Source organism: Hemitrygon akajei, chromosome 29 (genome assembly GCF_048418815.1).
Source record: "Hemitrygon akajei chromosome 29, sHemAka1.3, whole genome shotgun sequence".
Classification (NCBI taxonomy): Eukaryota; Metazoa; Chordata; class Chondrichthyes; order Myliobatiformes; family Dasyatidae; genus Hemitrygon; species Hemitrygon akajei.
In genome coordinates this window covers 41228343-41251842 of record NC_133152.1, presented here as the reverse complement: position 1 = coordinate 41251842, position 23500 = coordinate 41228343, and the positions used below count along the sequence as shown (strand labels likewise).

General features: G+C 42.1%; 1 protein-coding gene across 1 annotated transcript; it reads right to left on the bottom strand.

Annotated features, from left to right (window-relative positions):
- Positions 1-1143: 1143 nt before the first annotated feature.
- Positions 1144-23284, bottom strand: LOC140718536 (tumor necrosis factor receptor superfamily member 3-like). The gene is made up of 7 exons (XM_073032498.1): positions 23131-23284; positions 16745-16838; positions 14978-15084; positions 10835-10939; positions 10587-10612; positions 5939-6161; positions 1144-2418 (listed from the first exon to the last, which is right to left on the bottom strand). The coding sequence occupies exons 1-7, from the start codon at positions 23282-23284 to the stop codon at positions 2243-2245; spliced, it is 885 nt and encodes a 294-aa protein (XP_072888599.1). The 3' UTR covers positions 1144-2242.
- Positions 23285-23500: the final 216 nt, after the last annotated feature.

The window sequence follows — 23500 nt, the reverse complement described above, 5'->3', positions numbered from 1 at the left end:
CAATCAGCGTGTCACTTGGAAAAAGCTAAGAGGTCGTCAGGTGTGGATTTTTTTTTGCCAGAGTGGCACCTATCATTGTGCTACAACCATCCCGGACACAGACTTCTACAGAATGGGAAATGACTACAGAGCCATCAGTAATCCAGAACACACAAGGATGAACATTAAGCATCTCCATCCTCCATAAGCTCAATATGACCCACTGATTTTATAACCGAATAGAACTTCCAATAGAGAAGAATATACTCTAGCAAATTTCTACAAGTGGAGAGCTTTCAGTACTGGCTGGCTCACTGTCTGGTATCGAGTGATAAACAGAAGCTGATAAACAGAGTGACACACACAAAATGCTGGAGGAACTCAGCAGGTCAGGCAGCATCTATGGAAATGGATAAAGAATTCAATATTTTGGGCCGAGACCTTTCACTGGACTAAGTTTCAGAGGGTTGTAAACTCAGTCAGCTCCATCATGGCCACTAGCCTCCACAGCATCAAGGACATCTTCAAAAGGTGATAACTGAAAAAGGTGGCATCCATCATTAAGGGCTCTCGCCATTCAGGACATACCCTCGTCACATTACCACCATTAGGGAAGAAGTCCAGGAGCCTGAAGACACACACTCAATGTTTTAGGAACAGTTTCTTAGATTTCTGAACAGTCCATGAACAATATCGCACTATTTTGCTCTCTTTTTTGCACTATTTTTTATATTTCTTATTGTAACTTACAGTAATTTTTATTATGTGTTACACTTTACTGCTGCTGCAAAGTAACAAATTTCACAATACATGTCAGTGATAATAAACCTGATTCTGGATCAATGGCTTATTTGTGCACAATGAGTTCCCACAAAGAGCAACAAGGCTTGGATCAAATAATCACTGTTACTGATATTAACTAAATGATAGATATTGGTCAGAAAATCAGGGTGCATTCCCTTGCACTTCAAGTGGTACCAACTGATAGGGCAAATATGTCTCTATCGAACATCTAGTGAAAGACTGAACCTGTGGTGGTGTAGGTTGGCTTACAGATGTGTCCTGAAGGCGTTGGGCGAGCTCCCTACTTCTCTCTCAATGAGAACTAGAAAGCCATCAGCAAAGCTCTTCACTCTGATATATCATTTAATGACTCTACGTGCCTCTACCACTATACCAGAAGGGTGTCTAAGGTTACAAGAAGGCAGGAAAATGGAGTTGAGAGGGATAATAAATTATCCATAATGGAATAGTGGAGCAGACCCATTGGGTCATATGGCCTAATTCTATCCTTTGTCTCTGATCTTGTGCCAAGCCAGAGAGATTTACCAGATGTCTTGAGAGAACGATTCCGAAGTCAGTAAGGATATGATTCCAGCTAGCTTCTAATGCTCCTGGGGGAAGAGGCTTGACAGGTAAAATTGGAGGAGTTTTGTTTTTATTTTCTACATGATATGTTTTAAGGGCAGCACCATAACATAGCTGTAGCACAACACTTTACAGTGCCAGTGACCCGGGTTCAATTCCCACTACTGTCTGTAAGAAGTTTGTACATTCTCCCTGTGACTGCATGATTTCTGCTGGGTTCTCTGGTTTCCTCACACATTCCAAAGATTAGTATTCGTAAGTTGTTGGCATGCTACGTTGGTGCTGGAGTCATATCGACACCTGCAGGCTGCCCCCACCTCATCCTTAGGCTGTGTCAGTCGTGGACACAAATGACATCTTTCACTGGATGTTTTGATGTACATCTGACAAGTAAATCTAATATTTTTCTTCATTAAAGCCGCATTTCTTCAGAGAAAGGATACTCCACCTGTTAAATTACAGTCATCTTAACAGTTACTCCCCACAAAGTGCTGAGATTTATTCTAATAAAACTTGAAATAAGCAGGCTTGAGATTTAATTTCAAAGCTTAAAGCACTTAATTAAAGGATGTTTCATCCTTTAAGCCTTCCTCCCTGAGTTAAGGCTTTTGGCTCATATTTTGAAGGAATACTTTACTGGAGGCGTGAGAGGCTGTAGATGCAAAAATTCTGAGGTATGACCCACGTTGTCATTAATCAGTTGCTTTTCATAATAATTCAGCTCCCGTTTCTGACAGTCCATGGACTCATTTCAGCTGCATGAAAAAAATCAGTTTCAAATGGCTAAGAAGTCACCAGGTCAATAAGTCAACGCAGATATCCACCTGGCTTCAACTGAAATTAGGCATCAAACTCCATTAGTTTGTGTAGCCAGAGGCTGGAGTCAAACAGAAGTTCAATCCAGCCAGTACTTGCCGTCGTGTACATATGAACTTGCTTGTATCCCAGATTTGGCCTCTGTCATTACAGGCTGGTAGTATTGTTTTTGGTTCTGTTCCTCAATGGGATAATATGTGTTTGAATTTCTTCCGTTTTCCTGTACGGGGAATGGGATGTTGTCTTCTGTACTGCCTTTAAGTGTGAGAAAAATAGATTCAAATGAACATTACAGTTGGGCTCCTTGCACAAGGGATTGCAGAGCTGTAAAGTACATCAAAAGATCCAGAACACCATTACTACCTCCTTCTCTATAGAACCATCACAATGAATTAATTAAACTGCAGCACGCAGCTGTTGAAAAAAGGAATTAAAGTGTTAGGAAACAGAACTGAGATGGCAGTGAACCATTCAGCCCTCTGTATCTGCTCCTGTAGACAATAAGAATGTGGGACACCATGGCAGAGTAGCGTTTAGCATGATGCTGTTACAGCTTAGGGTTCAATCCCTGTGTCTTCTGTAAGAAAGTTCTGCATTCTTCCCTGTGCGCATGGGTTTCCAGGTGCTCCAGTTTCCTCCCACAGTACAAAGACGTGCGGGTTAGTTGGTTAACTGGTCGTCGGAAATTGTCCTGTGATTAGGCTAGGGTCAAGTGGGTGAGTTGCTGGGCGGCGTGGCATACTGGGCAAAAGGGCCTATTCTGCACTGCATCTCTAAATAAGTAATAAACTAAGTCTAAAAACATGCAGCAGACAGCCGTTGAAAAAGAGTAACAAGTCACATATCAGAACCGGGGTGGCAATGCACCATTCCGTCCTCTGCTTCTGCCACTGTAGCCAAAATTATAGGAGCCAAGTGTCGTCAGCTCACCTAATAGGACGTCCTTTTAGAACAGAGATGAGCGGGGATTTCTTTAGCCAGAGAGTGGTGAATCTGTGGAATTCGCTGCCACACCAGTGGAGGCCAAGTGTTTATGTATAATTAAGGCAGAGGTTGGTCAGGGTATGAAGGGATATGGAGAAAAGGTAGGAGACGGGCTGTGAGAAAAAAATGGATCAGCCATGATGAAATGGCAGAGCAAATTTGATAGGCCAAATGGCCTAATTCTGCTCCCATATCTTATGGTCTAATGTACCTGCCTATACTGCCACCCCTGACAGGGCATTCCACTCTTGGCAAAATCTACCTCTGAACGTGAGGTAGATGACCAATGATACTGACCTGAATCTTCACACTACTTATTCTAATGCGTAATTAAGCAGCCCATTAATTTAACAGTAATCTTATACAATCAAAAGTCTTAGGCACATATCGTGCCTATAAAAGTTATTCACCACTTGGAAGTTTTTATGTTTTATTGTTTTACAACATTAAATCACAGTGGATTTAATTTGGCTTTCTTTGACACTGATCAACAGAAAAGATTTTCATGTCTTAGTGAAAACACATTTCTACAAATTGGCTGAAATTTATTACAATTATTAAAGACAAAGTAATTCTTTGCATAATTACTCACCCCCTTCAAGTCAGTATTTAGTAGATGCATCTTTACAGATGCCTATCTGGACACTACAATTTTTCCCTAATCTTCTTTACAAAACTGCTCAAGCTCTGTCAGATTGCATGGGGATTGTGAGTGAACTTCCCTTTTCCAAGTCCAGCCACAAATTCTCAATTGGATTGAGGTCTGGACTCTGATTTGGCCACTCCAGGACATTAACTTTGAAGTTCCTGTGTAGCTTTGGTTTAATCTTGGGGTCATTGTCTTGCTGGAAAACAAATCTTCTCCCAAGTCACAGTTCTCTTGCAGGCTGCATCAGGTTTTCCTCCAGGATTTCCCTGTATTTTGCTGCATTCATTTCACCCATAAGCCTTCCAGGGTCTGCTGAAGTGAAGCATCCCTGATGCAGCCACCATCGTGCTTCACGGTAGGGACGGTGTATTTTTGTATTGGGCTTACACCAAACAGAATGCCTGATGGCCAAAAAGCTCAATTTTGAACCTTCTTCCAGCTGACTTCAGAGTCTCCCATATGCCTTCAGGCAAAATCTAACCAAGATTACATGTGGGCTTTTTTTCAACAGTGGCTTTCTCTTTGCCACTATCACATAAAGCTGCGACCAATAAAACATCCAGACGACAGTTGTATGCACGGTCTCTCCCATCTCAGGCACTGAAGTTTGTAACTCCTCCAGAGTTGTCATTAGGTTTCTCGGTGGCCTCCCTCACTAGTCCCCTTCTTGCACAGTCACTTAGTTTTTGAGGACGGCCTGCTCTGGGCAGCTTATTATGCACAGCTGTGCCATATTCTTTCCATTTCTTGATGATTGACTTAACTATACTCCGAGGGATATTCAGTGACTTGGAAATTTTCTTCTTTCCATCTCCTGACTTGTGCTTTTCAATAACTGTTTGGCAGAGTTGCTTGGAGTGTTTTGTCTTTGTGGTATAATTTTTGCCAGGATGCTGACTCACCAGCAGTTGGACCTTCCAGACACAGGTGTATTTTTACTACAATCACTTGAAACACCTTGATTGTACACAAAGATCTCCATTTAACTAATTATGTGACTTCTAAAACCAATTGGCTGCACCAGTGATGATTTGGTGTGTCATATTAAAGGGGGTGAATACTTATGCAATCAATTAATTGTAATTAATTTTGATCATTTTGTAGAGATCTGTTTTCACTTTGACACAAAAGGTCTTTTTCTGTTGATCAATGTCAAAAAAGCCCAATTAAATCCACTGTGATTCAATGTTGTAAAAACATGAAAACTTCCGGGGGGGGGGGGGGGGCATGTGAATACTTTTTTTAGGCACATAGCTAGGGTGCCGAAGACTTTTGCACAGTACTGTCTTTGTCAAAGAGGAGCAGAGAGCAAGTTCGTAAATCTGGCAGGAGCAAAGGATGTTGGAAGTAATGAGGGTGGAGTGCTGCGGGAGGGGTGTGGGACGGAAGGAGTGCCAGGGATGGAGGGGGGTGCAGGAGCAAACACACCTAGCCCTGAGACACCAGGCAAGGTCATTTGATTCCAAACAATTGGTTTATTGATCATTATAGACGGTCTCTCTGGTGCTTCCCACTCCCTGCTCTCTCCCTTCCCCTTTTCCCAACCATGATTCCCCTCTCCCTGCACCCTTCCCACTCTCAATCCACAATAGAGACCCAAATCAGAATCAGGTTTACCATCACTCACATAGGTCATGAATTTTTTTTTCTGCAGTAGTAGTACAGTGCGGGTAAAAGATCCTGAAGACACACACTCAGTGTCTTAGGAACAACTTCTTAGCCCCCACCATCAGATCTCTGAAGAGACAGTGAACCCATGAACACTACCTCACTGTTTTTGTTCTACTTATTTAACGTTTTTGTATATTTTTAATTCATAATTTATAGTGCATTTTACTTATTGCACTGTACTGCTGCCACAAAACAACAAATTTCATGGCCTACGCCTGTGATAATAAACCTGATTCCAATTCAACGTATAAGAAGTATCTAGACAAGCACTTAAATTACCAAGGCATAGAAAGTTCTATCGCAGGGGTTCCCAACCTGCAGTCCACGGACCCCTTGGTTAATGGGAACCCCTGTGATAGAGGGAAGAGCTGGTAAATGAGATTAGTACAGACTGGGGGTACTTGAGGGTGGGCTGAAGCACCAGTTTCTGCAGTGTGAGTCTAGGACTTGAGAGAAAAATGTTTCACTCACCAATACCTGGCATGGTCTCAATGTCCAAAATTTCGGATCTATATTCCATTGTTGGAGCTTCAGTTTCATCGGTGCTCATCATTGCCATCAGTATCCTGGGTTTTGCTTCAGAAATACTCCCATCCACAGCTCTGCCAGTCTCTGGCGCAGTTTTTAGTTTAGTTTCTTCTTCGTTGTCATCACATTTATCATGAGTACCTTCCGTGTCACAGATGCATATAAACTGTTTTAAAAAATGCATTGGGCTTGTCATATGGCATTGGTATTTCACTTTTTAAAAATACTATCTTTTATAAACTATCGATCTTTTTGAGAACATCTGAAGAAATAATTCCTCTGGGTTACCTCCCTCAGTAGACTTGTTATACATTCTGTGGCCACTTTATTAGGTGCACCTGCTTGTTAAAGCAAATATCTAATCAGTGTAGGAGTGACACTGGCTGAACATCAGCGAAGTACGGCGGAGATTCGTTCTCTGGCAGGTCTAACCTAGCCATGAAGGTGATGTTCCATCGGTAAACTACTAGACTAGATCTAGTGGTAGGATCATGGCTAGCTAAGTCAATGAGGTAAGCATGCCTTTGCTACTTTGTAGGTTATGCCTCTTCAGGCAAAGGCTGCACCCAACGAGGACGCCGACAGCAGGGCGTCTGATGGTGTCTGTGGCAGATGAATCCAAAAGGGTCAATGGTACAGCCATCTTGGTGACATGTGGAGGAACCAGAGTGCTGGTCGACGGATGGCATCACTAGACTAGTTAGTTGTCACTGCGGGGCAGCTTCCTTATCAGCTAAGTCTGTTACACTCCTGTGTACCACTTAGCATCCGATTTGGAAGCCCAGAGAGACCGTAGGGGCACAACACCATCTGTCTTATTACTGTGCAAGGCGTGTTGGAGTAGAGTTTCTGACAGTGTCGATCCAATGCTGGTCTTGTGGCCCATAAACGTGCCTGCAGAGACTAAACTCTCAGCACAGTCAACATCGAAATCAGTGGACAGCCGAAGAAGATCTAATCAGCCAATCATGTGGCAGCAAATCCTTGCATAAAAGCATGCAGACATGGTCAAGAGGTTTAGTTGTTGTTCAGATCTAACATCAGAATGGGGAAGAAATGTGATCTAAGTGACTTCGACCATGGAATGATTGTTGGTTCCAGACAGGGTGGTTTGAGTATCTCAGAAACTGCTGATCTCCTATGGTTTTCACACAGAACACCTTGAAGTGGATGGGCTACAGCAGCAGAAGACCACACTGTGTTCCACTCTTGGACCTAATCGTGGCTGCTAGGTGTATTGCAACTAAAGTATGAAATTACTTCAGGTATTCAGCAAGCTCCATCACAGGCACAACTCCCCCTGCCACCCAGGACATCTTCAAAAGGCAATGCCTCAAGAAGGCAGCATCCATCAATAAAGACCCTCACTATCTGCCCTCTTCATGTTACTACCATTGGGGATGTGGTACAGCAGCCTGAAGGCACACACTCAATGTTTTAAGAACAGATTCTTCCCCTCAGCCATCAGATTTCTGAATGGACAATGAGGCCATGAACACTGCCTCCCTATTCCTCTTTTACACTATTTATTTTATTGTAACTTATAGTGATTTTTTTTGTCTTTCACTGTACTGCTGCCACAAAACATAACATTTTATCACATATGTCAGTGATGATTTCAGATTTCCTTTTGTTACAGGAATCCATTCAACCCATACCAGCTGTCAGAGCAATCTCAAACTCCTACTTGTGTCCTTGTAACCCAATTATTCATTCATGCCCAATAGCACCTCCCAAACCGTGTTTCCTGTGGTGGGGGAGACTAAGACCAGAGGAAACAGTCTCAGAACAGAGGTACATCCATTTAAAATGGAGATGAGGAGGAATTTCTTTTGGTGAATCTGTGGAATTTGTTGCCACAGGTAGTTGTGCAGGCCAAGTCATTGGCTATATTTAAGGCAGAGGTTGATAGATGGTCGGGGCATGAAGGGATATGGGGAGAAGGCAGGAGATTGGGACTGAGAGGGAAAATAGATCAGCCATGATGAAATAGTGGAGCAACTCGATGGGCCAAATGGCCTAATTTTGCTCCTATGTCTAATGGTCTTATGGTCAAACCTTCCACTAGCCCCTTATTCTAAGGATAAATTAAGTTGCCAACTGGTCTAACAACCAGCAGGTCTTTGCGATGTTGGAGGAATCTAGCACACGTAGGTGACATGTGTGATACACACACACACACACACACACACACACACACACACACACACACACACACACACACACACACACACACACACACACACACACACACACTGATTGATAAGTTTGTGGCCTGAGGTAGAAGGAGATGAGTTATTAACTTCAAACTTTCTGCATTTTCACTCAAAGAGTTGAACTGCACGTGCATGTAATGAAAGCTGTATAACTCATCTCTTTCTACCTTAGGCCACAAACTTATCAATCACCCTGCCACGGACCACCTGGAGGTCCAAGATGCTCTCATTACATGCACGTGCATTTCAACTCTTTGAGTGAAAATGCAGAAAGTTTGAAGTTAATAACTCATTTCCTTCTACGTCAGGCCGCGAACTTATTAATCACCCCTGCTGTGGACCACTTCTACAAAGAAGGGATCTGTATGCTCCACGACCGCTGGACTAAGTGTGTAAATGTAGGAGGGGATTATGTTGAAAAATAAATGAGCTAGGTTTTCTAAAATTGACTCCTTCTAACTTGGGCCACGAACTTATCAATCACCCCTCGTATATAGTGCAAACATTTTAAAAAATTAAAAGTAGTGATGTAGTGTTCATGGGTTCAATGTCCATTCAGAAATGGGATAGCAGAAGGGAAGCAGCTGTTTCTGAATAATTGAGCGTGTATTTTCAGGCTCCAGTACCTCCTCCCTGATGGTAACAATGAGAACAGGGCACGTCCTGGGTGATGGGGGTCCTTAATGATGACTGCCACCTTTTTTGAGGCGTTGCTCCTTGAAGTTGTGCTGGGTACTACGGAGGCTATTGCTGATGATGGAGCTGACCAAGTTTACAATCCTCTGCAGCTTACTATGACCCCACCCCACCCTCCATAACAGACAGTGATGTAGCCAATTAGAATGCTCTCCACGATACATCTGTAGAAATTTGCGAGTGTCTTTCATGACATACCAAATCTCTTCAAACTCCTTTTTTCTCTGAAAGGGATTTCCCAAGTGTCCTCTACTCCAGAGCCTTCACAACTCCTGGCACATTCTCTGCTCTAAGTGATGTTGCTTGTATATGATGCATCAAATTTTGCCTTGTGCATTTTCCTGACTACAATATTCACTTTGCACAGAATCACAGTCAGCACTGTAAACTCACTCAGAAATCTCCTGCACTGGAGATTGGCTGTGCCTTCACTGAAGTCACTTTACACGTAAAAGCAAGTTGTAAGGACATATAAGAACATGAGGAATAGGAGCGGGAATAGGTCATCTAGCCTATTGAGCCTGTTCTGCTATTCAACAGGATCGTGGCTGATATGACAATAAAAGTTAATTCCCCGCAATGTAAAAATCTATCTGTGTCTTAAGTATATTTAATGAGATGGACTCTATTGTGTCCTTGGGCAGAGAATTATGCAGATTCAGCACTCTCTGGAAAAAGCAGTTTCCCCTCAACTCCCCATGCTAAATCTACTTCCCCCAAATCTCAAAGCTCTATCTCCTAGTTCTAGTCTCTAAGGAGGAGGATACAAAGACTCTATAAAAAGGGAAATAGCAGGAATGAGGGCGTGGACAACAGTTAACAGCTGAAGTATGCTATGGAGAACTGCAGGATTATCCATTTTGGTAGGAAGAATATAAAAGCAGGACCTGAATTATTTGGACATAGAGGGAAGGTTTGAGGAATATGGGCCAAATTTGGTCAAATGGGACCAGCTGGGACCAGCTGGAACAAGCATTTTTGGTGGGCATGAATTGGAACAAAGGACCTGTTTCCATGCTCACCGGAGAGAATCTAGTAAATTCTGATGTAGAACCATTTAACTATCCAATTGGATAAACAAAGTTTGTGGGCATGGACAGCAAATTGGGAGATAATTAGAATGCTGACCTTAACTGCAAAGCAAATAAAGCATAAAGGAATAGAAGTATATCTTTAAGATAAATAATGCTGGTGGGACCACTCCTGAAGTACTGCATGCGTCTTTGGTCTTCTTTAAGGAAAGATATATTTGCATTGAATTCAGTTTGGAGAAGGTTTGGTAGGTCAAATCTGAGGATGAAGAAGTTCTCTTAAAGGAGCAGGTTCTTAGGAAATTAGAAGAAGCTGAGGTGCACTCATTAAAACGTAAGTTTTTTTTTGTTGGGAATTGTAGAACGAGGGGACAGGGTTTCAAAATAAATGGTCACCCATTAAACACAGAGATGAGGAATTTCCTCTCTCAGACATTAATGAATTGTCAATGTTCACAATCTCAGAGAACAGTGGAGGCAGAGTAATGTAGTTTTCAGATGAGTCAGGGTTTAAAAGGAAAGGGGCAGGAAAGTTGAAGTGAGACCAGGGAGAGATCAGCCATGACTTGACTGAATAATGGAACAGGTTCAAGAGATCACACGGCTAGCTCTTGCTCATGTTATTTATGTTAACTCACTAATACTCACCCTCAGTTTGATCAGCATTCCAATTTCTGTAAGGCAAACATGACAAAAATCAGTTTAAGGAGGTGTCAAGATCTTTGACTTTGTATTTAACAAATGATTTGAAACAACTCATGCTTTTGTCTTTTTAGCATTTCATTTATTTATTAGATGAAGAGCCACTGTCCCTTCTTTCCACATAAGAGGTCTCGAATGTCAGTTTCCTAAACTCACAATATGACCATAAAAAGATAATCAGGGTGACCCCTTACCTCGAATGTTAGACGTATTGCATTGTGATGATCTCAGTATTACGAGGATACAAAGAATGGTCATCACCACCATTATCAATACCATGTACAAGTTAACGGAATTTTCTGAAATAAAATTGGTATGTATAAATATTGTTAAACATCTACATAACTGTGACGCATTTTCCTGAGTTAGGTGGACTTCAACCAGAGCTACTAAAACCTTTTGAAGACCTGAGGCTAGCTTCTTAGACCATAAGATCATAAGTCACAGGTGCAAAACTGGGCCATTCCATCATGACTGATTTATTGTTCCTCTCAACTCCATTCTCCTGCTTTCTCCCCATAACCTTTGACACCCTTACTAATCAAGAACCTATCAACCTCCACTTTAAGTATACCCAATAACTTGGCCTCCATAGCTACCTGTGGAAATGAATTCTGCAGATTCACTACCCTCTAGCTAAAGAAATTTCTCCTCCTCGCTGTTCCAAAAGGTCATTCTTCTATTCCATGGCTGTGCTCTCTGGTCCTAGACTTCCATAATATAGGAAACATACTCTCCACATCCACTCTCTCTAAGCATTTCACTATTCACCATCTGGTATTGGGGGGGGGGGGCAGGGGGTGGACTACTGCACAGGATTGAAATAAGTTGCAGAAAGTTGCAAAATTACCGGTAATCAGCTCTATCAGAGATACTAGTCTCCATAGTATCCAAGACATCTTCAAAGAACAGTGCCTCAGGAAGACAGTATCCATCATTAAGGACCACCACCACCCAGAACATGCTCTCTTCTAATTGTTAACATCAGGAAGGAGATATAGAAGCCTGAAGGCACATGATCAGTGGTTCAGGAGCAGCTTTTACCCCCTGCCATCCGATTTCTAAGTGGACACTGAACCCATGAACTCTACCTCACTACTCTTATTTATTTTGGTTTTTTGCACTACTTATTTTAACTTAACTATTGAATATACAGATATAATTATTGTAATTTTTCCCTATATTTATTATGTACTGCTGCCACAAAGTTAACAAATTTCATGACTTAAGCCAGAAATATTATACTTGATTCAGATTCTGATTCTATAATATTCAGTAACGTTTCTTCGCTTCTGAAACCTGTTTGTTCCAATAAACTAGCCAGGATATTCAGGAGATGCTTTATCTTTTCTCATTATCTCATCTCTATATGCATGTGATGATGAATTTCTTGAAGTTTTCATGAAGGAGGTTACTGTTTGCAAATGCCTCTTCGTTTCCCTCTGCTGGCCTATGCTCAAGTACCAATTGTGTTCCGTTGAGTGACACCTCACCTCCACTGTGGCTGACAGGTGAAGTCAAACACAAAAGAGAGGGCAAACTCTATAGCAAAAATTAGTGGGAAGCTAGAGGATTTGGAAGCTTTTACAAAACAACGGAACTAAAAAAAGTGATAGAGAAAGAAAAGATGAAATATGAAGGTAAGCTAGTCAATAATATAAAAGAGGATATAAAAGTTTTTCAGATATACAAAGAGTGAAAAAAGAGTTGAGAGTGAACATCGAACCACTTCATAATGATACTGGAGAGGTTGAAATGGGGAACAAAAGTGGTAGACGAACTCAATTAAGTATTTTGTGTCAATCTTCACTGTGGAAGACATTAGCGGTATGCCAGAAATTCAAGAAAGTCAGGGGCAGCAGAAGTGAGTCTTACAGTCTTAGCCACCATGCTATGGGTTCAAATCCCCCTCCAGAGATTGGAGCTCATAATCACAGTTACACAGTGAATGGGAGACCACTGAGGAGTGTAGTAGAACAGAAGGATTTGGGAATACAGACCCATAATTTCTTGAAAGTGGCATCACAGAGTCCTGAAAGAGAACCTTTGGCACATTGACCTTCCTAATTCCAAGTACTGAGTACAGGAGTTGGAATGTCATTTTGAAGCTATGTAAGATGGTGATACCAAATTTGGAGCATTGTGTGCAGTTATGGTCACCCACCTACATCAAAGATACCAATAAAATTGAAAAAGTATGGAGAAAGTTTACAAGGATGTTGCTGGGATTGGAGGACCGGGTTATAGGGAAAGGTTGAACACGTTAGGATTTTATTCCCTAGAGTGTAAGAAAATGAGGGGAGATTTGACAGAGGCATACAAAATTATAAAGGGTATGAATAGGGTAAATGCAAGCAGACTTTTTCCATTGAGGTTGGGTGAGGCTAGAACTGGAGGTCGAATATTAAGAGTAAAAGGTGAAATATTTGGGAAACCTGAGAGGGTGCTTCTTCACTCAGCTACCAGAGGAAGTGGTGGATGTAGGTTTGCTTGCAACATTTGAGAGAAGTTTGGATAAGTACATGGAAGAAGGGGAATGGAGGGCTATGGTCCGGGTGCAGGTCACTGGGATTAGGCAGAATAACAGCTCAACATGGATTAGATGGGCCAAAAGGCCTGTTTCTGTAACTATGATTACTATACTTTTGGTGATGCCGTCCTTTAAGTGAAACATTATACCATCATCCGTCTGGTAAATGTGAAAAATCACCTGGCAGAATCTTGAATAAAAGGCAAAGGAGGGGGTCCTGTTTGGTGTTGTGTCCATCATTTATACCTCAACCCACACCAACAAAAAAAACCTAAATTATCTGATTGTTATCTCAAGTTATATTTGTGGGTGCTTGCTTTGCACAAATTGGTCGTTGTGTTTTCTGCTTTACAAGAGTGACTGAATTGGAAGAGTGCTTCTTTGCATGTACAGTGTATGGGAACGTCATGGGGAAATGGAAAATGATACTGAGATGCAAGCCTTTCCCTCTTGATGCCAAGAATTAATCCCTGTTTCGGGAAGTTTAGGAAACTCTGAATATTGTGAAGTCACAAGGGTCAGCTGCCATGTTCGGAATATACCAAAATCCACTTCTCTGGTCAGGAGTCCGTGCATTTTATTCCAAAATTTCCAATTTAAGACCTAGATGAGTGGATGTGGAGAGGTTGTTTCCAGTAGTGGGGGAGTCTAGGACCAGAAGGTGCAGCTTCCGTGTTGAAAGAGGTTAGATAAGAGATAAGGAGGAATCTCTTCATCTAGAGGGTGGTGAATCTGTGGGATTCATTGCCACAGACAGTTTTAGAGACCAAGTCATTGGGTATCTTTAAAGTTGAGGTAGATAGGTTCTGATTAGTGAGGAGCACCAAAGTTTATAGAGAGAAGGCAGGAGAATAGGGTTGAGGGGTTAATAAATTAGCCATGATGGCAGAGCAGAGCAGACTCAGTGGGCTGAGTGGCCTAATACTGCTCCTATGAATTATAGTCTGATAGTCTAATATTAAAGAGGCAATTGAAATAAATTTATTTTGAAGACCTTTATTCCATATTCCATGTTATGTTAATAGAAAGTATTGTTTTTGGTATCACCTTTGAAGTTGAAGCAGAAGAGCCCAATAAGGTTTCAAAGAAGAAAGATTAGTTTTATTTGTCACATGTGCATCCAAACATACAGTGCAATGTGTCATTTGTATCAATGACCAACACAATCAGAGGATGTGTTGGGGCAGCCCACAAGTAATGTCATGCCTCTGGCACTAACTACCATGCTCACAACTTACTAATAACATTAACTCGTACCTCGTTAGAATGTGGGAGGAAACTGGAGTACCTGGCAGAAACCAATGTAGTCACAGGAAGAACGTACAAACTCTTTATAGACAGTGTTGGGAATTGAACCCCAAATGGTGACAATGTAAAGCATTGAGCTAACCACTATACTATGTGCCATCTGCAATGTGATTTAAATCTGCAGTTATGAATCAAAAAACCAAGATAGATTTACACGTGTATAGAGAAAACTGGAGCCAACTTGCCCACAACCTGCACCCACAGACATAGCGTGGTTATGTTGGTTGAGCAATAAATTTTGTCTAGAACTTCACAAACCTTCCTCTTCTTAGAAGTATCTTTGGATCTTTACATCTGTCTAAGAAAGCTTATCATCACATCAGTAAATTTCAAAGAACTTTATCCTCTCTTCTGTCCTTCAATCTATCACTTCTAAAGAAAATCAAAGATTTTATACATTCCAGGAAGCAAGTAAAGTTTACACATAAATCCCCACAATCTATGCTGGGCAGAAATTAAAATGTTGCTTAGATTTTTTAAAACTACATGCGATACCTACTTAGCTTTTTAGAGGTAGTTAGCAACACTTTATGACTCTTATCTTCACAGAGGTTGTCAGAAGTGCTGTTGCCTTTATAACGAAGGATCATCCCCAAAGCTGTGCAACTGTAAAAGAAACAGTAGTCAGTGTCTTCTTCTTGACCACTGCAGGTGCAATGAGGCAAAAGTGCATTAAAAAGTAGAAGTAAATTTATCATTATCGAAGTACATAGATGTCACCATGTATGACCCTGAGATTCATTTCCTCGCAGGAGAACAGAAATACAATAGAATTTATGAAAAACTCAGCGAACAAAGACCGGCAAACAATCAATGTACTATACAACCAAATTGTGGAAATAAATAACTAAATAATGCTGAGAACATGAGTCCTTGAAAGTGAGTGCATAGGTTGAGGAATCAGTTCGGAGTCGAGGTGACTGAAGTTATCCACGCTGGTTCAAGCGCATGGTAATAAGTGTTCCTGAACCTGCTGGTGTGGGAGCTAAGGGCATGGCCTGAAGCTGGGGGTTCTTAATGTTGGATGCTATGGTGTCTCCATACCAGGCCATAATGCAACCAGTCAGGATACTCTCCACGGTGCATCTATAGAAGTTTCTCAAAGATATTTATTTATTGAGATACAACCCGGAATATGCCCTTCCAGCCCTTCAAGTCTTGCCACTCCGATTTAACCCTAGCCTAATTACAGGACAAATTACAATGATCAATTATTCTACCAACTGGTACGTCTTTGGTCTGTGGGAGGAAACCAGAGCATCCGGAGGAAACCCACACGGTCACGGGGGGGACATACAAACTTCTTGCAGGCAGCAGTAAGAACCGAACCTCTCTGGTACTGCGAAGCGCAGCGCTAGTCACTATGCTGCCCTAGTGCCCCAATGATGACATGCTGAATCTAGGCAAATTTCTAATGAAGTAGAGGCGCTGATGTGCCTTCTTTGTGATGGCCCTTGCCAGCTGGTCCCAGCACTGACCCTCTGATATAATAACACCACTAGGAACATGGAATTAGGAACTAGGAACATGAGCAAGAGACTGAGATAGTGCAGAAGAATAGATTTCATATCAATCAATATTAATCTCCCCTCCTTGTGTGGGGAAGGATCTAAAGCAGTACAGTTGAACCATCAGTGTAAGAATCCCAGGTATACAAATAAGTCCACAAAGCATCAGGGGCACACGTGTCATTCTAACTGGAAAATCTAGTTTGCTGGTGGTGGGAAAACACTGCAGAAAGTTGCAGACTCAGCCAGCTCCATCATGGGCAGTAGTCTCCCCAGCATCGAGAGCATCTTCGAAAGGCGATGCCCCAAAAAGTTGGCATCAATCGTTAAGGATCCCCTTCACCCAGGATCATGCCCTCTTCTCTTTGCTACTATCAAGGAGGAGGTACAGGAGCCTGATGACACACAGCCAATGCCTTGGTACTAGCTTCTTCCCCTCCACCATCAGATTTCTGAATGGACAATGAACCCATGTACAATACATCTTTTTTATGCTCTCTTTTTGTACTGTTTATTTAATTTTAAAAAAAATAAACTTATTGTAATTTATAGTTTCTTATTATTATGTATTGCAATTTACTGCTGCAAGCAACAAATTTCACAACGTACGATAGTGATTTTAAATCTGATTCTGATTCTGAATCAATTTAGAGTTGAGGTGAATGAAGTTAACAACATGGTTCAGGAGCCTGATGGCCGTAGGGTAATAACCATTCAAAAGTTTGAGCCTTTCCACAGATTCCAAGAGAAGGACTTACTTAGTGTGAGGTTGGCATTTGCGCATCTGTGTGGTATTCCGGAATGTTCCTGAAGAACAAGTCTGACATGCCTCTCTGTAGTGAATCTCATTACCTTGAAAAGACAGAATTGAATGACAAAACCAAAGATTTAACTTAACAGAACTAGCAGTCCAACATTGACTCAGCTAAAGCATACATAACACACACAATGAGCTCTTTCTGTTTTGCCACAGGAAAGCATCTTAACTCTCACCTCCCTCAACAAGAGACAACGCCCAATTTACATCCTTACCCAGCTCTGCTCTTTCAGTGAGTGCAGTAACTTGTAGTGAGTTAAATAACATTCAAACCACAATAAAACCCGTGAACTAGAAAAGAGCCTTCAATCTGTTAGTTTGCACCAGCAAAAAATGATGGTGTGTGTGAAAAACTGCTGCACTTGTTAATTATCCGGTCCCTTTTTAGCCGTAGCACTCCAGTTAAATCATGTTCGGAATATCAATGTCTCTTAAGAATCCTAAATTGCCTGCAGTTGGACATTCTTCAACACCATGTCACAGTAATAAGGTTACTTACTGTCTACAGAATCTACAGAAACTAACTTCATCACCAGAAGAATGTTATTTGTGTTTGGCCAAACCAGACATAATTGGAGATGGTTAACTCTTCCTTTCCCCCCCCCCCCCCCCCACCTCTCCATTTTCTGAAGGGATTGCTCTCTATGTGACTCTCTGAAAACACTTACCCCGTCCCACTGATCTACCTCCTGGTGCTTATCCCTCCAAGCATAACAGGTGCTACACCTGCCTCTGCACCTCCTTCCTCAACACTATTCAGGGTCCCAAGCAGTCTCTGGAAATCATCTACTGTATCTGGTGTTACCAACGCGGCATCCTTTGAATCGGTGAGGCCCGAAGCAGATTAGGGACTGCTTTGTTGAGTGCCTTTGCTCTGTTTACCCATTTCGATCAGCTTCCCACTCCCACTCTGATGTGTCTGTCATGGCTTCCTCTACTGCCGTGAGGTGAAACTCAGGTTGGAGGAGACTTCATTTCCATCTGAGCACCCTCCAGCCTGATGGCATGACCACTGATTCCTCTAACTTCCTGTAAGTTCTCCCCCCCTCCCACCTACTCAATTTTTCCATTCTGGTTCCCCTGTCACCCCCATCAAAGTTAAAAGTTGAAAGTAAATTTATTATCAAAGTACATATATGTCACCATATACAACCCTGAGATTCTTTTTTTTTTTTTGGGAGCATACTCAATAAATCCAATAACCATAATAGAAAGACTGCACTAACAGGACAGACAACCTGTGTACAAAACAAACTGTGCAAATATAAAAAGAAAGAGAAAAAGAAATAATAACAATAATCACAAATAAATAAATAAGCAATAAATATCGAGAATGTGAAATAATGAGTCCTTGAAAGTGAGTCAATAGGTTGTGGGAACAGTTCAGTGACGGGGCAAGTAAAGTTGAGTGAAGTTATCCCCACTGGTTCAATAGCCTGATGGTTGAGGGGTAATAACTTGGTGATGTCCTGTACCTTCTTCCTGATGCAGTAGTGAGAAGAGAACATGACCTGGATGATGAGTGTCCCTGATAATGACTGCTGCTTTCCTGTGACAAGGATTTATGTAGATGTACTCAATGGACTTTACCCATGATGGACAGGGCCATATTTAGCAAGATTTTCCATACCAGGCTGTGATACAGCCAGTCAATATACTCAACACCACATATCTACAGAAGTTTGTCGAAGTTTTACATGTCACCCTGATTCTTCACAAACTTCTAAGGAAGTAGTGGTGCTGCCGTGCTCTCTTCATTATTGCACTTATGTGCTGAGCCCAGGACAGGACTTCTGAAACAATAACACCGAGGGATTTAAAGTTGCTGACCTTCTCCAGCTCTGATTCCCCCAATGAAGACTGGCTCATGGACCTCCAGTTCCTCCTCCTGAAGTCAATAATCAGTTTCTTGATCTTGCTGACAGTAACAGATTGCTGTTGTGGCACCACTCTGGCAGATTTTCAGTCTCCTTCCTGTATGCTGATTCATCACCACCTTTGATTTTCTCCATGACAGTGCTGTCAGCAGCAAACTTAACTATGGCATTGGAGCTGTGCTTAGCCACATAGCCATAAATGTAAAATGAGTAGAGCAGGGGAGTAAGCACACAGCCTTGTGGTGCACCTGTGTTGATGGAGATTGTGGAGGTTTATGTTGTTGGTTATCCAAACTAACAGGGGCCTGAAAATGAGGAATTTGAGGATCCAATTGCTCAAGGTGGTAATGAGGCCAAGGTCTTGAAGGTAATTGATTAGTTTTGAGGGGATGATAGTATTGACTGCCAAACCTTACTCATTAAAGAGCATCCCTTTGTATGCATCTTTGTTGTCTCAATGTTCCAGGATTGAGTAAACAGCCAATGAAATGGCATCTGCTATGGACCTGTTGTTCTGGTAGGAAAATTGGAGCAGACCTAAATCACTTCTCAGACAGGAGATGGGATGTTTAATCACTAACCACTCAAAACACTTCATCACAGTGGATATAAGTGCTACTGGACAATGGTCATTAAGGCAGGTTACCACAATCTTCTTGGGTATCAGTATAAATGAAACCTGCTTGAAGCAGATGGGTACCTCAGACTGCCAAAATGAGGTTAATGATCTCAGTGAACACTCCAGCCAGCAGACCAGTACAGGTCTTTCGTACTCAGCCAGGTATCCCATCTGGGCTGGATGCTCTCTGAGGGTTCACCTTCTGAAAGGATGCTGTCACGTCAGCCTCAGAAACTGAAATCACAGGACCACTGGGGGCTATGGGAGTTTGTGATGGTGTTTCCTTGTTTTGATGGTCAAAGCAAATATAGAAGGCTTTGAGCTCATCTGGAAGCAAAGCCCGTTTGTCATCAGAGTCGCTTGATTTCACATTGTAAGAGGTGATAGTTGCATCTGTACAATTACATATCAATTAAATAAAGCACGCATGTGGGAGATGGGTGTATTTACATTGCAGCAAGCAAGAGAGAGAGAGAGAGAGAACACAATGTGCATGTGGAGACAACAGCAAATGCACAGACAACCGATCAATACATAGTGCTAATGGGGGGGAGGGTCACTGCTCTAAAAGAAATAGATTCATATATTACACCCTCTCCCTTTAGATTAATGCAACATAAAACTGTACATGTACAAAACATTCAATTTTCCATTCATAAACCCATATCCCAAATAAACATGCTTTCACAATAAGAGTCCATAACTAACTTCACATTTCTAAAGGTTCAGTCTTTCAGGCGGCACTCTGTTTCTTTCAGGATAGCTCCTCTGGACCTGTGGAGTGGCATCAGGTTTGGCAGGAGTCTTGTCAACAATAATGTTCTTGACATGCCGCTGGACCTGTGGCGTGGCATTGGGTTTAGTAGGTGTCTTGTCTAAGACAACGTTCTCAGTTTCCCATGTCACATTGCTGTCAGTGACATGATCATCACTGAGCTGTAAGTCCAGTGACTGTAATGTGTCCGTCTTGTTGGGTGCAGTCAACTCAGTTGTGTTCTTCGGTTGAGCATCCAGTATCTGGTCCACATGACATCTCCATGTCTGATCTCCAACATCCACTGTGTATATCAGTGGTCTAGTTCTTGTAGCTATCCTACTGAGTGTCCACTTGTCTTCTCCATAATCACGCGCTAGGACTTCCCGTCCAATATCGAAGCTCCTTGCTGCTTCACTTGGCAACTGGCTGATCTGTTTATTCTGCACTTTGCTCCATAGATCTGGTTTCAGAAAGGCTATGCGAGATCTGATTCCTGCTCATGGACAGCTTTGCAAGTGTTCAATTTGTCATTACATGCACAAAGTTCTGATGCAAAAAAAGGAAGTTGTCCACCTTGTGCTGTAGAGAAATGCCCTCCTTGTCCATTGCTTTAATGGACTTCTTGAAGGTTTGGATAAACCTTTCAGCTAACTAATTTGTTGCTGGGTGGCAAGGAGCTGACTTGAAATGTCTGATGCCATTTTTATTCATGAACAGTTGGAATTTTTCTGACATGTATTGTAATCCATTGTCACTCACAATTTGTTCTGGTAAGTCATTTCTGGCAAAGATAGTCCTCAGAGCAGAGACAGTCTTTGCTGAGGTGGTTGACTTCATTGGTATAACCTCTGGCCACTTCAAATGAGCATCCACAGCAATCAGAAACATGGAGTTCATGAATGGCCCAACAAAGTCAAAACGTATTCTTTGCCATGATGAAGACAGCCATTCCCATGGGTCTAACGCTGCTTGTGGGGTGCATTTTAAACTTCTTGGCACCCAAACAGCTTTTGGCCAAGTCTTCAATCTGTTTATTTATTCCCTTCTCAAACACCTTCTGATTAGCATTAAGCAGCTATGACATCCTCTGGTTAGTGTTACCATTTGGGCTCCAGTTGCCTGTTTATGCCATATTGAGAGCTTTGATTGAGTGCCAGTATAGTTAGATTTTTCTCAACCATTCATCCTGAAAAGTGCTGGCCCTCCACTTTTCAATACATAAAGCTCTACCTGCTGTGTTTGGCCTCCATACATTTACCTTCAGTTTGCCTTTGTGGAACACTTCTTTGCCTCCGTAGGTCTTTAGCATCACTGAGGTCTTCTGTGACGGTATCTTAGGAAGTATTCTATTGTAGTCAGCCTCCGAAATTATAGACAAAGCTGACCCTGTGTCCAGTTCCATTTTCAGTTTTACAACAGACACATCTATTGTGATCCATATGATTTTTGTGATCTCCTTCCGTAATACTATGCAATTCTACGCATGGCAGCTCATCTTTGTCAGACTCTGTGTTGTCTGATTCTGTTTTACATTCGGGAACTTTATGCATTTGCTCAGTTTTGTGTGTGATACTCTTCACTTGGTGTTGTTTTTCTCTTTGGTTGTGGGTTTTGTCTGACTTGCACACTCTCTCCATGTGACCTTGTCTGTGACACTTTCTTCACACTTTTTCTTTGTTCCCCTTTGTATTTTGGAATTTCTTACCGGCAATTGATCCACCAATGTGTGTGACACTTTCTGCTGGGTCACAGCATGAAGACTTTTCTTCTTCAGTTGTCAATAATGGAGGATGTGACAAGCCATCAGTGTTGCTGTGTTGTTTGGTACCCTTGAACTCTATGTCATAAGAGTGGGCTCATAGGAATAGTGCCTAATGTTGTAACCGGGAAGCAGTCATCACTGGAATTGGACAACAGTATATGCTCAGAAAGCAATTCAATACGTAGTGCTAAGGGGGAGGTCATTTCTGTAAAAGAAGTATAGCCATACAATACAGTGATATCATTCAAGCCCTACCACAGCTGTTGAGCATCCATCATTGATTTGTTTAGTCCGGAATTGCCACTTTGCCCATGAGATGGGTTTCTGGAGATTGTTTCTGGACACCTTGTGGTTTTCTTGGTTGCCAGACTTGAATGCCTCTGATCTGGTCCTCAGGAGACTGTAGCTCTCACAGTTTATTCAGGGCTTCTGGTTGGGGAAGATTCTGAATGATTTTCTGGGGACACACTCGTCTACAACTGCTTTTATAATGTCTGTGACAACTGTGGTGTATTCATTCAGATCCAAGGGTGAGTCCTTGAACATGGCCCAGTCACCAACGAGAAGAACTCCTGTAGCCACTCCTCTGTCTCCTGCAACTACCTCTTCGGTGTCCTAATATCTGCAGCCTTGCTCTTTTAGCCTCTGCCTATATGCTGGTAGGAGAAGGGCAGCCAAGTGATCAGATTTCCTGAAATCTGGTCAGGGCATGGAAAGGTAGGAATTCCTTCTCTTAATATAGCAGTGTCTAGTGTGTTGGGATCTCCAATGCTACAGGTTATAAGTTGATGGTAATTGAACAGGGATTTCTTCATTTCTTCAAACAAGCCTGATTGAAATCCCCAACTATGATATAAAGCTCTTCGGGTGTGGGAAGTTTCTTGTTTGGTGATGTTGCTATGCAGTATCTCAAGCACTTGATTATGGTCAGGTGCTGGTGATATGTCAACTCCATTGGTGGTATAAACCTATCCTCTCCCTACATCGCACTTCATTCCCCCTCCCTCACCACCCACCTTCCCCCTCACCTGGTCTCATCCATCACCTGCCAGCTTGTACTTCTCCCCCCTTACCCCCCACCACCTTCTTATTCTGGTTTCAGCTCCTTTGCTTTCCAGTCCTGATAAAGGGTCTCAGCCTGAGGCATCAACTGTTTAATCCCCTCCAAAAATGTTGCCTGACTTTCTGAGTTCCTCCAGCATTTTGTGTGCATTACTTGAATTACCAAATGATTTACAGTCTTTATAATGTCATTCATGTGAAGTGAATGAGAGGGAAGTTTCATCTTTTGAAAATAAAGTGAACTCCATACCTTTGGGAGGTCCATTTCCGCTATCACATTTCACACAATGTTCACATTTGGTTACATCTTCTGTGGCACAGTAATACTGGAAAGCGCATTCACATTTTCGGTTTGTGGTCTTGTTGCATGCAACTGTTTGAACACTGAAACCTGTAACAACCATCACCAAGAAGGACAAAGGTAAAGGGGGTATGGGAACACCACTATCTACTGGTTCCCCTTCAAGTCGCAAGCCACCCCAACTTGGAAAGGAGGTACTGTAGCATTAGGACAAGGACCGTTAGGATAGGAAACAATTTCTTCTCCCAGGCCGTGAGACTACTGAACTCCTGCCACCACCCAGAACTCATCTCATCACAAATGCCAATAGTGTTACATT

Coding starts and splice junctions, on each gene's coding strand:
- LOC140718536 (XM_073032498.1), bottom strand. CDS start 23,284: ATGGTTGTTACAGGTTTCAGTGTTCAAACAGTTGCATGCAACAAGACC. Junction 15,085..16,744: donor AAATGCCAACCTCACACTAA/GTAAGTCCTTCT, acceptor TTTCTTTTACAG/TTGCACAGCTTTGGGGATGA. Junction 10,940..14,977: donor AACTACCTCTAAAAAGCTAA/GTAGGTATCGCA, acceptor ATTTTATTTCAG/AAAATTCCGTTAACTTGTAC.